Source organism: Capra hircus, chromosome 27 (genome assembly GCF_001704415.2).
Source record: "Capra hircus breed San Clemente chromosome 27, ASM170441v1, whole genome shotgun sequence".
NCBI lineage: Eukaryota > Metazoa > Chordata > Mammalia > Artiodactyla > Bovidae > Capra > Capra hircus.
The window spans coordinates 11,399,769-11,417,447 of record NC_030834.1 but is presented as its reverse complement, the minus strand read 5'-3'; the positions used below and the strand labels follow the sequence as shown (position 1 = coordinate 11,417,447).

General features: G+C 39.0%; 1 protein-coding gene across 1 annotated transcript in view; it reads left to right on the top strand.

The window, feature by feature from the left end:
* Positions 1–17,679, top strand: part of LOC102191489 (disintegrin and metalloproteinase domain-containing protein 32) — a 214,423-nt gene that overhangs the window by 55,713 nt on the left and 141,031 nt on the right. The window contains exon 7 of the mRNA XM_005698845.2: positions 13,865–13,936. Coding sequence (XP_005698902.2) covers positions 13,865–13,936 — 72 coding nt within the window. The remainder of the gene's footprint in view (positions 1–13,864; positions 13,937–17,679) is intronic.

The following is a 17,679-nucleotide window of genomic DNA, read 5'->3' as shown; positions in this document are numbered from 1 at the left end:
TGCTTTGTTTGGAGTTTTAAAATCGCTGATTTAACTTTATATTTTATTTATTTATTTTTTTTGATTTAACTTTAATACTTTTGATTGTTTGGTTTATATTTTCTGTTTCTTCCTGGTTTGGTCTTGGAAGATTGCGCCTTTCTAATAATTTATCTATTTTTTTTTGAGGCTTTCTATTTTATTGATGTTTAACTGCTCTTAGTAGTCTCTTATGATCCTTTGTATTTCTCTGGTGTCAATTGTAACTTCTCTTTTTTAATTTCTGATTTTATTCATTTGGATACTCTCCCTTTTTTCTTGATGACTTTGGCTAAAGGTTTATCAATTTTGTTTATCTTTTCAAAGAGTCAGCTTTTAGTTTCACTTTCTATTTCATTTATTTTGCTCTGATCTTTATGAATTCTTCCCTTACACTAACTTTGGATTTTATATGGTGGTCTTTCTCTAATTGCTTTAGGTGTAATGTTCTGTTGTTTATTTGAGACTTTTCTTGTTTCCTGAGGTAAACATGCATTGCTATAAACTGGCTTCTTAGAACTACTTTTGCTGCATTTACAGGTTTTGGATCCTTATGTTTTCATTTTCATTTCTCTTTTTGTATCCTTGTGTTTTCATTTGTCTCTACATACATTTTGATTTTCTCTTTGATCTCTTCAGTGATCCATTGGTTGTTTAGTAGCATACTGTTTACTGTCTATGTGTTTTTGTTTTTGTAGTGTTTTTCTTGTAGTTGATTTCTAGTCTCATTGAACTGTGGTCAGAAAAGATGCCTGTTACTTAGATTTACTGAGGTTTGTTTTGTGGCATACCATGTGATCTATCCTGCAGAATGTTCCATATGCACTTGAAAAGAACATGTATTCTGTTCTTTCAGATGGAATGCTCTCTCTATATCAATTAGGTTCATTTGGTCTGTTGTGTTATTTAAGGCTTATGTTTTCCTTATTGATTTTCTGTCTGGATGATCTGTCTATTGATATAAGTGGGGTGTTGAAGTTCCCTACTACTCTTGTGTTACAGTTGACTTCTCCTTTTCTATCTGTTAATATTTGTCATATATTGAGGTGCTCCTATGTTCAGTTCAGTTCAGTTGCTCAGTCATGTCTGACTCTTTGTGACCCCATGAATTGCAGCACACCAGGCCTCCCTGTCCATCACCAACTCCCAGAGTTCACTCAGACTCACGTCCATCGAGTCAGTGATGCCATCCAGCCATCTCATCCTCTGTCGTCCCCTTCTCCTCCTGCCCCCAATCCCTCCCAGCATCAGAGTCTTTTCTAATGAGTCAACTCTTCGCATGAGGTGGCCAAAGTACTGGAGTTTCAGCTTCAGCATCATTCCCTCCAAAGAAATCCTAGGGCTGATGTCCTTTAGAATGGACTGGTTGGATCTCCTTGCAGTCCAAGGGACTCTCAAGAGTCTTCTCTAACACCACAATTCAAAAACATCAATTCTTAGGCGCTCAGCCGTCTTCACAGTCCAACTCTCACATCCATACATGACCACTGGAAAAACCATAGCCTTGACTAGACGGACTTTTGTTGGCAAAGTAATGTCTCTGCTTTTCAATATGCTATCTAGGTTGGTCATAACTTTTCTTCCAAGGAGTAAGCGTCTTTTACTTTCATGGTTGCAGTCACCGTCTGCAGTGATTTTGGAGCCCCCCTAAAATAAAGTCTGACACTGTTTCCACTGTTTCCTCATCTATTGCCCATGAAGTGATGGGACCAGATGCCATGATCTTAGTTTTCTGAATGTTGAGCTTTAAACCAACTTTTTCACTCTCCTCTTTCACTTTCATCAAGAGGCTTTTTAGTTCCTCTTCACTTTCTGCCATAAGGGTGGTGTCATCTGCATATCTGAGGTTATTGATTAGGTGCATATATATTTATAATTTTATATCTTTGTACTGTATTGATCCCTTGATTATTATGTAGTGTCCTTTTTTGGTCCCCTATAACAGTTTTTATTCTAAGTCTGTTTCTAAATAAGTCTATTTCATCTGATATAAGTATTGCTGTTTGAGCTTTCTTTTGATTTCCATTTGTGGAATATGTTTGTCAATCCCCTCACTTTCAGTTTGTGTGTCTCTCTAGATCTGAAGCAAGACTCTTGTAAACAGCACTTATACAGGTCTTGTGTTTGTATCTATTCAATTGCTGTATGTATTTTGGTTAGAACACTTAATTTCTTTGCATTTAAGATAATTATCAATATTAAAGTCCCTGTTGCCATTTTGTTAATTGTTTTTGGATTTGTTTTGTAAATCTTTGTTCGTTTTTCCTCTTTTGTACTCTCTGCTTGTGTTTTGATGACTGTTGAGTATTTTTAGTTGTATGTTTAGAATTTGTTTTCTCTTTTGTATGTATATCTATTGTAGATTTTTATCTGTGGGTCAGTTAGTTCAGTTCCTCAGTTGTGTCTGACTCTTTGCGACCCCATGGACTGCAGCACACCAGGCTTCCCTGTCCATCACCAACTCCCAGAGCTTGCTCAATCTCATGTCCATCGCATCGGTGATGCCATCCAAGCATCTCATCCTCTGTTGTCCCTTCCCCGCCTGCCTTCAGTCTTTCCCAGCATCAGGGTCTTTTCTAATGAGTCAGTTCTTCGCATCAGGTGGCCAAAGTGTTGGAGGTTACATGCTACTGCTGCTGCTGCTAAGTCGCTTCAGTCGTGTCCGACTCTGTGTGACCCCATAGATGGCAGCCCAACAGGCTGCCCCGTCCCTGGGATTCTCCAGGCAAGAACACTGGAGTGGGTTGCCATTTCCTTCTCCAGTGCATGAAAGTGAAAAGTTAAAGTGAAGTCGCTGAGTCGTGTCTGACCCTCACCGACCCCATGGACTGCAGCCTACCAGGCTCCTCTGTCCATGGGATTTTCCAGCCAAGAGTACTGGAGTGGGGTGTCATCGCCTTCTCCGGAGGTAACACGAGGTCTGTGTATATATGTGATTATTTCATGTTACTGATACCTTAATTTTAAATGCATTTAAATAAACTTGCATTTGTACTCTCTTCTCACAATTACTGTTTTCAATATCACATTTTTACATTTGATTGTTTTGTGTATCTCTTAACTGCTCATTGTTGATGCAGATGATTTTACTTCTGTCTTTTAACCTTCCCAGTTACTCTGTGTATGTATGAGTTCCTACCCTTACTGTATGTTTGCCTTTGCTGATGAAGTTTTGTAATTTTCTTATTTCTAGTTGTAGCCTTTTATTTTTATTTTTTTTTGTCTAGAAGAGTTCCTTTACCATTTGTTGTAAAACTGGTTTGATTGTGCTGATTTCTTTTTGTTTTTACTTGTCTGTAAACCCTTTGATTTCACCATCAAGTCTGAATGAAAGTCTTGCTTGGTAGCGTACTCTTAGTTTTAGCTTTTTCTTTTGTATCACATTAAATATATGGTGTCAATTTTTTCATGGCCTGAAGAGATTCTGCTGAAAAATCAGCAGATAGCCTTAAGGGAATGCTCTTATATTAGTTGATTTTTTTCTTCTTGCTGCCTTTACTGTTTTCTCTTTATGTTCAATTTTTTTTTTTCATTTTGATTATAATATATCTTGGTTTTTCCTTTTTGGGTTAATCCTGTATGATAGTCTCTGTGCTTCACTGTTTCATTCTTCAGCTTTCAGAAGTTTCCAGGTATTATTTATTCAAATATTTGTCAGACTTTTTCTCTCTGTGATCTTCTGGGACCCCTATAATGTGAATATTAGGGCTCTTGGTATTGCCCCGAGATCTTTTAAACTGTCCTCATTTCTTTTCATTCTTTTTTCTTTCTGGTCATCACCAGTGAGTTCCCCTACTCTCTTCCAGCTCACTGATCAATTCCTCTGTAGCATTTAATCTACTGTCAGTTCAGTTCAGTACAGTCGCTCAGTCATGTCCGACTCTTTGCGACCCCATGAATTGCAGCACACCAGGCCTCCCTGTCCATCACCAACTCCCAGAGTTCACTCAAACTCATGTCCATCGAGTTGGTGATGCCATCCAGCCATCTCATCCTCTGTCGTCCCCTTCTCCTCCTGCCCCCAATCCCTCCCAGCATCCGAGTCTTTTCCAATGAGTCAACACTTTGCATGAGGTGGCCAAAGTACTGGAGTTTCAGCTTTAGCATCAGTCCTTCCCAAGAACACCCAGGACTGATGTCCTTTAGAATGGACTGGTTGGATCTGCTTGCAGTCCAAGGGACTCTTAAGTCTTCTCCGACACCACATTCAAAAGCATCAATTCTTCGGCACTCACTTTTCTTCACAGTCCAACTCTCACATCCATACATGACCACTGGAGAAACCATAGCCTTGACTAGATGGACATTTGTTGAAATGTAATGTCTCTGCTTTTCAATATGCTATCTAGGTTCGTCATAACTTTCCTTCCAAGGAGTGAGCGTCTTTTAATTTCATGGCTGCAATCACCATCTGCAGTGGTTTTGGAGCCCAGAAAAATAAAGTCTGACACTGTTTCCATTGTTTTTCCATCTATTTCCCAAGAAGTGATGGGACCAGATGCCATGATCTTCGTTTTCTGAATGTTGAGCTTTAAGCCAACTTTATCACTCTCCTCTTTCACTTTCATCAAGAGGCTTTTTAGTTCTTCACTTTCTGCCATAAGGGTGGTGTCATCTGCATATCTGCAGTTATTGATATTTCTCCCAGCAATCTTGATTCCAACTTGTGCTTCTTCCAGCCCAGTGTTTCTCATGATGTCCTCTTCATATAAGTTAAATAAGCAGGGTGACAATATACAGCCTGACGTACTCCTTTTCCTATTTGGAACCAGTCTGTTGTTCCATGTCCAATTCTAACTGTTGCTTCCTGACCTGCATATAGGTTTCTCAAGAGGCAGGTCAGGTGGTCTGGTATTCCCATCTCTTTCAGAATTTTACACAGTTTATTGTGATCTGCACAGTCAAAGGCTTTGATGCAGTCAATAAAGCAGAAATACATGTTTTCAGGAACTCTCCTGCTTTTTTGATGATCCAGTGGATGTTGGCAATTTGATCTCTGGTTCCTCTGCCTTTTCTAAAACCAGCTTGAACATCAGGAAGTTCACGGTAATGTATTGCTGAAGCCTGGCTTGGAGAATTTTGAGCATTACTTTACTAGAATGTGAGATGAGTGCAATTGTGCGGTAGTTTGAGCATTCTTTGGCATTGCCTTCCTTTGGGATTGGAATGCAAACTGACCTTTTCCAGTCCTGTGGCCACTGCTGAGTTTTCCAAATTTGCTGGCCTATTGAGTGGAGCACTTTTACAGCATCATCTTCCAGGATTTGAAATAGCTCAACTGGAATTGTATCACCTCCACTAGCTTTGTTTGTAGTGATGCTTCCTAAGGCCCACTTGACTTCACATTCCAGGATGTCTGGCTCTAGATTAGTGATCATATCATCATGATTATCTGGGTTGTGAAGATCTTTTTTGTACAGTTCTTCTGTGTATTCCTGCCACCTCTTCTTAATATCTTCTGCTTCTGTTAGGTCCATATCATTTCTGTCCTTTATCAAGCCCATCTTTGCATGAAATGTTCCCTTGGTATCTCTAATTTTCTTGAAGAGATCTCTAGTCTTTCCCATTCTGTTGTTTTCCTCTATTTCTTTGCACTGATCACTGAGGAAGGCTTTCTTATCTCTTCCTGCTGTTCTTTGGAACTCTGCATTCAAATGGGTATATCTTTCCTTTTCCCCTTTGCTTTTCGCTTCTCTCCTTTTCACAGCTATTTGTAAGGCCTCCCCAGACAGCCATTTTGCTTTTTTGCATTTCTTTTCCATGGGGATGGTCTTAATCCCTGTCTCCTGTACAATGTCACGAACCTCCGTCCATAGTTCATCATGCACTCTATCAGATCAATCCCTTAAATCTATTTCTCACTTCCACTGTATAGTCATAAGGGGTTTGATTTAGGTCATACCTGAATGGTCTAGTGGTTTTCCCTACTTTCTTCAATATAAGTCTGAATTTGGCAATAAGGAATTCATGATGTGAGCCACAGTCAGCTCCTGGTCTTGTTTTTGTTGACTGTATAGAGCTTCTCCATCTTTGGCTGCAAAAGACATAATCAATCTGATTTCGGTGTTGACCATCTGGTGATGTACATGTGTAGAGTCGTCTCTTGTGTTGTTGGAAGAGGGTGTTTGCTATGACAAGTGCATTCTCTTGGCAAAACTCTATCAGCCTTCGCCCTGCTTCATTCTGTACTCCAAGGCCAAATTTGCCTGCTACTCCATGTAACTCTTGACTTCCTACTTTTGCATTCCAGTCCCCTATAATGAAAAGGACATCTTTCCTTGGTATTATTTCTAAAAGGTCTGGTTAGTCTTCATAGAACTGTTCAACTTCAGCTTCTTTAGCATTACTGGTTTGGGCATATACTTGAATTACTGTGATATTGAATGATTTGCCTTGGAAATGAACAGAGATCATTCTGTTGTTTTCGAAACTGCATCCAAGTACTGCATTCGGACTCTTTTGTTGACCATGATGGCTATTCCATTTCTTTTAAGGGATTCCTGCCCACAGTAGTAGATATAATGGTCATTTGAGTTAAATTCACCTATTTCAGGGCACTTTAGTTCGCTGATTCCTAGGATGTTGATGTTCACTCTTGCCATCTCCTGTTTGACCACTTCCAATTTACCTTGATTCATGGACCTAACATTCCAGGTTCCTATGCAATATTGCTCTTTATAGCATTGGACCTTGACTCTATCACCAGTCACATCCACAGCTGGGTATTGCTTTTGCTTTGGCTCCATCCCTTCATTCTTTCTGGGGTTATTTCTCCACTGATCTCCAGTAGTATATTGGGCACCTACCAACCTGGGGAGTTCCTCTTTCAGTTATCCTATCATTTTGCCTTTTCATGGGGTTCTCAAGGCAAGAATACTGAAGTGGTTTGCCATTCCCTTCTCCAGTGGACCATATTCTGTCAGACCTCTCCACCATGACCCGCCTGTCTTGAGTGGCCCCACAGGGCATTGCTTAGTTTCATTGAGTTAGACCAGGCAGTGGTCCGTGTGATTAGATTGACTAGTTTTCTGTAATTATGGTTTCAGTTTGTCTGCCCTCTGATGCCCTCTTGCAGCACTTACCGTCTTACTTGGGTTTCTCTTACCTTGGACGTGGGGTATCTCTTCACGGCTGCTCCAGCAAAGCGCAGCCGCTGCTCCTTACCTTGGATGGGGGAATCTCCTCACAGCTGCCCCTCCTGACCTTGAACATGGAGTGGCTCCTCTTGGCCCTCCTGTGCCTGCAGAGCCACTGCTCCTTGGACATTCAGTTATTCTTCGTCTGTGGTCATTCTTTCTTTCTTTATTTTTTCTACTTCTTTGTTAAGAACTTCTAACTTCTTGCTCTGTGCATCTCTTGTCCTCCTTAGTTCTTTGGTCACGTTATAGTCATTCCTCTGCCCTCTTTCTTGGGTGGGTTGTCTATTTCTACTTAGTTCTTTTGAAATTTTATCTTATTCCTTCTACTGTAATGTATTTTTTTTTGATTCATTAAAAAAAATCTAAATTGCTATTTGTGTTTTTATGTATGTGGTAGGTTAGTTAGATTTCTCAACTTTGGAGAAGTGGCCTTCTGTAGGAGATATCATGTGCATTCCAGGTCTTAAGTAGGTCTTGATGTTAATGTGTCAAGATTGCAGCCACTAGTAGCAGTGTTCACATGGTTGAATGTTTCCAAATATGCCTACTGTCAGTGGTTATATCACCAATGTGAGCTGCCGGGGTCCAGCCCCGGTGAATGCAGGGTAATTCGAAGGTGGGGTGGAGTTGGCGTCCTTGGAAAAATACATATTTAATTACAGATATATAGAGAGATTAGAAATGGATAGTGTAGTAGGAAGATTAGTGGAGAAAAAGAGGCTGAATAACTTGGATTATGTGGAATAGCATCCATGCTCCAGATGGGAATTCAGCCAGAAAAATGAGGAGCAAGAAAGAACGACATGGGGGTATCAGTCTTTCCAGAAACTGATCCGATTTCTTTATTTTTCAGGTTTGTTTATATACCTTTTTGTTATGCATAGGGATGAATACAGAGTCACGCGGGGGTCAGCAGACCTAACCCTTGTCACAATCAGGTGCTTCATATAAAATTATACAAAGGTCTTATGAGTTTCATCATCTTCTGGTCATGAAGTCTGCTGACATTTTATGGCCCTTTCTGATACCAGTCAGTTAACCAGAAAACTTATTTTTCCAGGGGTGATTTTTTCTTAAATCAGGTGCCACCCTCCAAATAAAGTTGCATACCTATAGGGTGAGGGTGTAGTGAGTTACAATCAAGAAAGGAATTTACTTAACCTAAAGTTTAACATGATTAATCTTAAAGGTTAATACTTATTTCTCCTATATGCTAGTTATAGTCATTATAAGGGCAGGAATATGGAGAGTTAGCAGCAAATATTGGCTCAACAAATGTAAGCCCTTCACCAATGTTTCCCTTAAGATCTATTTAGTCTTAAGATAGTGATAAAGTTACATTTTTGCATAGCAAGGACACAGTGATTTATAGTGATTTATAACAAAGTACAGTGATCTATAACAAAAGAGAAAATTCATTAACTAAAAACTACTATATTTCCTTTTCTATATTCCAAATACATTGATTAATATATTCCCAGGTACCTAAGGATATGGAGGCCTGATGGCAATCATTGACTCATCAATGAAAAAAGCCATATGCTAATACTCCAAACTCTCTGTGCTGTTTATGGTTGAGAGGTTGTCACACAAGCTAGTCTGTCAGCAGAGAGGTTTGACCTGAGACATCCTTGTCACACCCAGGGCAGGGAATTAGCAGTAATTATTGGCACGACAAATGAAAAAACCCTTCACCAATATAATTCCTAATCAACCCACTAATACTATACTAATGATCTTCTAACTTCTCAAAAGAGCCTGTATTTAGAAAGTTTTAAAACATCCCGTGCCTCTCACAATTGGGAGGCTGTAAACAATCACATGTGGCCGGACGAGCCTGATAAGGCAGGCCAGAGAACCTTCAGAGTTCGTAAGTTGAAACACTCTTATCACGCCCAGGAATTTTTATTAACTTGGAGCTGCAAGTTAACTCCTTCTCTGAGAGAAATGGTTATGGGGGAGAGCTCCCCGTAAAGTACTCTGGTTTTGGGGGTAGATGCTCAGGAACAGGGGGTTTCCTGAGGCTTGATCACGCCTTTGCGTATGCCAAGCTTCCTTCCTTATGACCTTTGCCATGGGCGGAGTTCCTCACGCTGGCTCCCAACAGTGAGCTGCAGCCGTACCTCCAGAATCAGTAGGTGGGTCTAGCTTAGGCACCTGTCATATTCTTTTGCCCTGGGTTCTGGTGCACATAAGATTTTGTGTGTGCTCTTGGGACTGACGTCTCTTTATCCCCTAGTCCTGTGAAGATCCTGAAATTAAGCTCCAGTGGCCTTCAAAGCAAAATGCATTGAAGGGGCTCATCTTCCCAGTGCTGGACTTCTAGTGCTACTTCCCAGACTAGCGAGCTTGACCTGGGGCTCAAGAACTCTTATTCCCGTGGAATAATCTGTGTAGTATAATTATTTTCCAGTTTGTAGGTTGCCATTCTGGGAGTTATGAAGTTTCATTATTTTGTGAGTTTGCTCCTCCTGCCTGTCTCTTTGGTTCCTTCTTGATATCTTTAGTTGTAGGAGATCCTTTCTGGTAAGTTCCAGTCTTTTTCATGCATGGTTATTCTGAAGATAGTTGTGATTTTGATGTGGTTGTGGGAGGAGTTGAGCTCAGGATCTATTTACTCATCCGTCTTGATAACAACTCTGTTCTCTAATTTCTATTTCATATTTCATCCTTTGGGTAGATTTGGTTTTAGTTTGCTCCTGTTTATCTAGTTTCTTCAGGTATAAATTTAAGTTAAGCATTTATATTACAAGTTTTCTTCTGTTTTAGTTGTATCTCAAATGTTTTGATATGTTACCTTTTTATCTTCATTGTTTCAAAGTTATTTTCTTATCACTAATTAGTACACTTTCTTTTCAACTAAAATAAGTCCCTTTAAAATTTCTTGTCAGACTGGTTTAATATTGATGAACTCTTTTATCTTTGTCTATAAAATTTGGAAGCTTTATTATTCAGAGTTGAAGAAGAGATAGAATTTTTTTCTAGCATTCTGAATATATTGTGCTGTTCTCTTCTGGCCTGCAGAGTTTTTTGCTGAAAAATTGCTAATAGTCTTATAGCAATTCCCTTGTATGTAAAACATTTTCTCTTGCGGCTCTTAGCATTGTCCTTCTACTTAACTTTTGACATTAAAATTATAATGTGCTTTGGAGTGGGGATCTTTGCATTTTTAAAAAAGATAGTGGGCTTCCCTAGTCCAAATGTCTGTTTTCTTACCCATGTTAGGGAAGTTTTCAATCATTGTCTCTACAGACAAAATTTCTACCCCTTCTTCTTCTCCTAGGACTTCTGTAATTGCAAATGTTTGTTAGTTTATTATTTTGTAGCCCCTTATGCTATCTTTCCTATTTTAAATACTTTCTTCTGTTTGTTTCTCTGATTGAGTTCCACTGCATTTTCTTTGGGTTGACTGAGTTTTTTTCTTCTGCTTCACCTACTCCACCGTTGACTCTTTCTACTGTATTTTCCACTTGTTATTGTATTCTACAGTTCTGTGACTACTCTTTGATAGTTTCTTTTATTTTCTCTCTCTGTGTTAAAGTTCTCACTATATTCATTGACTCTTCTCTCCAGTTCAGTGAGCATCTTTAAGACAAGTACTTTAAACTCTTTATCAGGTAAATTACATGTCTCCATTTCATTGAGTTTTTTTCTTTTAATGAGTTTTCTATCTTGTTCTTCCAATTGGAACACAGTCCTCTGTTTTTTCATCTTGCTTGACTTTCTGTGTTGGTTTTTATACAGTAGATGAAAAACCACCTCTCCTAATCTTGGCATGTCCTTGAGTAAGAGTGAAACTTGTTGTTCAACCCTGCTCCAGCTCTTTGTCATCTCTCAAAACTTTGTGCTTATCGAAGCAGCATATTAGTGTCTTGAAGGGGAGATGCTTAGTACATAGATTCTGGTTGTTTGGAAACTAGATCTTCAGGCAGCTGCTTTCGAAAGTATGCACATGTATATAGTCCCGTGGGATTGCAAGTGTATGCACTGTTCTCCAGGATATCTAGCAGTGTTTCCTCAGCAGCAGTCATAAAACCTGAGGCTCCAAATAAGTGTATATGCTCTTTTCTGGGAGATATTGGAGAGCTGGAGCGAGGCAAAGGGAGTATGCCAAGATGGTGTCCACAGACTGCATTCCTTGAGAGAAGCTCTGTCGTTTGCACTGGATGTGTGCTAAACCTGAAGCCTTCCTCAGTATGTTATCTACACAGTGCTCTGGGATTTGCAGCTTGCCAAGAGCCATCTCTTCAATAGTTGTAGTCCTTTGTGTCTCAGAAATGCAAGCCCCCTAGCCACCAGAGCCAGGCAATCAAGGAGCATTCCCTGGAGGGCAGCTTCAAAAACTGGGGTAATACTTTTAAAAACTAGGGCAGATGGAGTACTCAAAGATAGCACTTACCCTCTGAAGTGTCTGGGAAACATTACATTTAACCAATATATGTGCATGTAATTAGAAGTCTGCCTCTCAGGCTGCAGTCTTGATGATTATCTAACAGGCCTCCATAACAGAAAGACTGTTGAAACTAATAAACGAATTCAGTAAATTTGCAGGATACAAAACGAATGTACAGAAATCTGTTGTGTTTCTATACACCACTAGTAAACTGTCAAAAGTAGAAATAAACAACCCATTTACAATGCATCAAAAAGAATATGATACCTAGGAATAAATTTAACCAGGGAAGTGAAAGAACTCTATATTGAAAATTACAAGATATAGATGAAAGAAATTGAAGAAGACACAAACAAATGGAAAGATATTCCATGCTCATGGATTGGGAGAATCAAGGTTGTTAAAATTTCCATACTACCCAAAGCAATCTACATATTCAATGCAATCCCTATAAAATTCCCATGGCATTTTTCAAAGAAACAGGAAAATAATCCTTAAATTTGTATGGAACTACAATCACCAAATAACAAAGCAATCTTGAGAAAGGAAACAAAGCTGGAGTCTTCAGATTCTCTGATTTCAGAGTATATTACAAAACTATATTCATTAAAATAATATTATACTGACATGAAAAGATATACCCAGATTGGTGGAACAGACTATAAATAAACTGAACAGACAGAAATAAACCCAAATATATATGGTTAATAAATTTATGACAGAAGAACCAAAAATATATGATTGAGAAAGGACAGACTTTTCAATAAATGGTATTAGGAAAACCGGACAGTGACATACAAAAGAATGAATTGATCACTGTTTTATACAATACACAAAATAAACTCAAAATGGATTAAAGACTTGAATATAAGACCCGAAATCATAATTCTTCTTAGTAGAAGACAAATGCACTGACTTGAAAACATATATGCATGCCTGTGTTCACTGAAGCATTATTTGCAGTAGCAAAAATATGAACCAATCTGAGTATCTGGATAAATTAATGATTAAATAAATTGTTATGTACATTTATCAATATAGTGGAATGTTATTCAGCCTTAAGAAGAAAGTGCTGCCATTTTTGGCAATATGGATGAATCTTGAGGATGTTAAAACTCAACACTGAAAAAACGAAGATCATGGCATCCAGCCCCATCACTAAATGGCAAATAGATGGGGAAAGAATGGAAACAGTGAAAGACTTTATTTTCTTGGGCTCCAAAATCACTGCAGATGGTGGCTGCAGCCATGAAATTAAAAGACCCTCCTTGGAAGAAAAGCTATGACCAACCTAGGCAGCATATTAAAAAGTAGAGACATTACTTTGCCGACAAAGTACATGTAGTCAAAGCTATGGTTTTTCTAGTAGTCTTGTTTGGTTGTGAGAGTTGGACCATAAAGAAAGCTGAGTGCTGAAGAATAGATGCTTTGAACCGTGGTGTTGGAGAAGACTCTTGAGAGTCCCTTGGACAGCAAGGAGATCAAACCAGTCAATCCTAAAAGGCAATCAATCCTGAACATTCATTGGTAGGACTGATTTTGAAGCTGAAACTCCAATACTTTGGCCACCTGATGCAAAGAGGAGACTCATTGGAAAAGACCCTGATGCTGGAAAAGATTGAAGGCAGGAGAAGGGGACAACAGAGGATGAGATAGTTGGATGGCATCACCAATGCAATGGACATGAATTTGAGTAAGCTGTGGGAGTTGGTGATGGACAGGGAAGCCTGGCATGCTGCAACCCATGGGGTAGCAAAGAGTCAGACAAGACTGAATGACTGAACTGAACTGAGGACATTATGTTAGTAAAATAAGCCAGACACAGAAAGACAAATACTACATCTCACTTTTGTGTGGAATCTACAATAGTCAAACCCATAGACACAGTGCAGTGGTATTTGTCAGAGGCTGCAGGCCAATAGGAACAGGGAAATGTTGGTTAAAGGGTATAAAGTTTGATCTATGCAAATAAGTAAGTTCTGGAAATTTAATAAACAGTAGCATAACTGTAGTAAGCAATACTGTATTGTAAAATTTAAATTTTCTGAGAGCGTTGATCTTATGTGCTCTTACCACACACACACATGCGCACATACAAGAAAAAAGAAAATGGTAACTATATGAGAGTTGATATGTTAATTAGCATGATTGTGGCAGTTATTTCACATTGCATAAGTATATCAAAACATCGTCTTATAATTTAAGTGTATATATTTCAACTATGATTAAATAAAGGTGTAAATATTCTAAAAGTTTAGAATAAACAAGTTGTGAAAGTTTTCAAGTCTTTAAATGTTGTTGTTCTTTTTTCTAGCCAGAATCAACTGTTTCAACTGATTTAATTCCTCTTTATCTAGAAATGCATATCGTGGTAGACAAAGCTTTGGTATGTGTTTTACTTTTTCTTTGCACTTGAATATTTGATAGGAATGTATGATTATCCCTAGCTAGAAAGGAACTTAAATATTCCAGTCTTCTTACTTCCATGTCACTCCCAGAGAACAATGAAGAACCAAATATTCAAAATTGCACTAGTTCTATCAGAAATATTTTATTTGAAATCTCTTTGTGACAAACCTGCATAACAAAATGGTTTTATTATTATTTTTCTGATAGTTCACAACTTTAGAGTCTCTCTCAATCCATAAAATTTTTAATGGTGATATTTTTAAGTGAAATTCTTTAAGCATTAATTCTTATTTTAGGGTATTGAAGAGCAGCATGTAGTCTAGAAAATGTTTGGCTAATAAGATATTTATTGGCACAGAGTTAACGATGGTATAACCATTTATGATAAGCCTGGTGGGCTGCCGTCTATGGGGTTACACAGAGTCGGACATGACTGAAGCAACTTAGCAGCAGCAGCAGCAGCAGCTTACGTTAAAGTATCAAGATTTTTTAATGGTTTTATTCATGCAGCTGATTGAGTCTAGTCTAAATGCTCCTCTAGATTACTTATTCCCATAAAAAATTTGAGGACCTCTGAACTTCAGACTCTTGAGATGATAACTCAGTTTGTTTTCAGTAAAATGTTGCTTTATTTCTCCCATACTTCAAAGATTTCAGAAAACAGGGATAAAACATATTTTATAGATTTTTTTCTGAAATATTTGACTATCACATCTGTGGAAAACCACAGAGAATGTGAATCATACTGATTTCCAATTCTATTCGTAGGATTGTAGAGCTTATCAGGAAGTGAGTTGAGAGTTTGAGACGGGAGAGATTAAGGGAAGGATATTAAAATACTTATTAAATGAGTATTAGGGAAAAGAGCAAAAGGAACATTAGGAGAAAGCTGAGATATTTCTGGTAAAGATGACTAAATTTCCAGGAAATATTTTGGTTTATGAAAATTATTTTGTTTTAGGATTCAGTTCAGTTCAGCCACTCAGTTGTGTCCAACTCTTTGTGACCCTATGAACCACAGCACACCAGGACCCCCTGTCCATTACCAGCTCCCGGAGTCCACCCAAACCCATGTCCATCGAGTTGGTGATGCCATCCAGCCATCTCATCCTCTGTCGTCTCCTTCTCCTCCTGCCCTCAATCTTTCCCAGCATCAGGGTCTTTTCCAGTGAGTCAGCTCTTCGCATCAAGTGGCCAAAGTACTGGAGTTTCAGCTTTAGCATCAGTCCTTCCACTCAACACCCAGGACTGATCTCCTTTAGGATGGACTGGTTGGATCTCCTCACATTCCAAGGGACTCTCAAGAGTCTTCTCTGACACCACAATTCAAAAGCATCAATTCTTGTTTCAGGATTATGTTGTTTTAAAAGCTTTTTGTCCAAATTGCCAGATTTGCCAGTTATAAAATGCTGATTAAGCATCTATTTTCTATGTTTTTACAAATATTTATATATTCTTTAATAAGACAAATATTGAGCTAAATATGACATCGGTGTTACCAGATATTGGGCATGTAAAGAAGAATAGTGATATCTTCAGTCCCTTCACAAATTTTAAATCCGCAATTGTAGCCTAGTGAATTCAGTGCCAGATTGAGGGAGTCTATGGTACAATAAAAACACAGTGCAAAGTTTCCAGTTCAAGATGGTGGAGTAAAAGAACATGCACTCATCTCTTCCTGCAAGAGCACCAAAATCGTAATGAGGTGTTGAACAGCCATTGACAGGATGATGATGGAACCTCATGTCCCAAAAAAAGATACCCCATGTCCAAAGACAAGAAGCCACATTGAGACAGTAGGAGGGGTGCAAACATGATAAAATCCTCTACCTGCCAGCTAGGCCACCCACAGTCTGGAGAACAATAATACCAAAGAAGTTCTCCTTCTTCCCTGTTGTGATGATTCTGAGCCTCACGTCAGGCTTCCCAGCTAGGAGATCTGGCAAAGGGACTGGGAATCCCCACAGAACCTGACTTTGAAGGCAACAGGACTTGATTATAGGATTTCCACAGGACTGAGGGAAACAGAGACTTGACTCTTGGAAGGCACAAACAAAATCTTCCATATACCAAGACCCAAGGGAAAGGAGCAGAGACCCCACAGGAGACCGAATCAGACCTACCTGCTAGTGTTGGAGAGTCTCCTGTGGAGATGTGGGTCAGCAGTGGCTTCTGCAGGGATGATGGCACTGGCAGCAGTCCTGGAAAATGCCTCTTGGCGTAAGTCCTTCTGGAGGTTGCCATTAACCCCACACAGAGTTCATAGACCCCAGGGCTGGGTTGCCACAAGCCAGACAACTAATAGAAAGGGAGCACAACTCCACCCATCAGCAAATAATTGGATTAAAGATTTAATGAGCATGGCCCTGCCCACCAGAACAAGACCCAGTTTCTCTCACTGCCAGTCCCTCCCATCAGGAAGCTTACACAAGGCCCTTAGCCCCATCTACCAGAAGGAAGACAGAAAAAGCAAGAAGAACCACACTCCTACAATGGCTAGAACAAAAGCCACATTACAAAAGTTACTCAGAATGAAAAAGCAGAACATTATGTCTCAGATGAAGGGACAAGAAAAAACTCCAGAAAAACAACTAAATGAAGTGGAGATAGGCAATCTTCCAGAAAAAAGAATTAGGAGTGGTGATAGTGAAGATGATCCAGGGTCTTGGAAAAAGAATGAAGATGCAAAAAATGTCTACCAAACGCCTAGAAGAACTGAAGAACAAATGAACAGAGATAACAGTACACTAGAGACGAAGAATCAGTAGCAGAATAACTGAGGCAGAGGAACGGATAAGTGATCTGGAGAACAGAATGGTGGAAATCACTGCTGCAGAAAAGAATACAGAAAAAATAATGAAAAAAGTGAAGACAGCCTATGAGATGCTTGGGACAACATTAAACCCATGAGCAGTCACATTACAGGGGTTCTGGAAGGAGAAGGGAAAAAGGACCTGAGAAAATATTTGAAGAATAATAGCTGAAAATTTCCCTAACATGGGAAAGGATATAGTCAACCAAGTCCAGGAAGCACAAAGAGTCCCAGGCAAGATAAACCCAAGGAAGAACACACTGAGACACATAGTAATCAAAATGACAAAAATTAAAGACAAAGATAAAATATGCAACAAGGGAAAAAGGACAAATAACATACAAGGGAACTCCCATAAAGTTATCAGCTGATTTCTCAACAGAAATCTGGCTTTTTTTACAAGCCAGAAGGAGTGGCACAATAAATTTGAAGTGATAAAAGGAAAAAAACCTACAACCAAGAATACTCTACCCAGCAAGACTCTTGTTCAGATTTGATGGAGAAATCAAAAGCTTTCCAGACAAGCAAAGTTTAATAGGATTCCTCACCATGAAACCATCGTTACAACAAATGTTAAAGGAACTTCTCTAGGCAGGAAACACAAGAGAAGGAGAAGACCTACACAAAATAAACCTAAAATAATTAAGAAAACAGTATAGGATCATACATACTGATAATTTATCTTAAATGTAAATGTGAACCAAATGATGCTATAAAGAGCAATATTGCATAGGAACCTGGAATGTTAGGTCCATGAATCAAGGCAAATTGGAAGTGGTCAAACAGGAGATGGCAAAAGTGAACATTGACATTCTAGGAGTCAGTGAACTAAGATGGACTGGAATGGGTGAATTTAATTCAAATGACCATTATATCTACTACTGTGGGCAGGAATCCCTCAGAAGAAA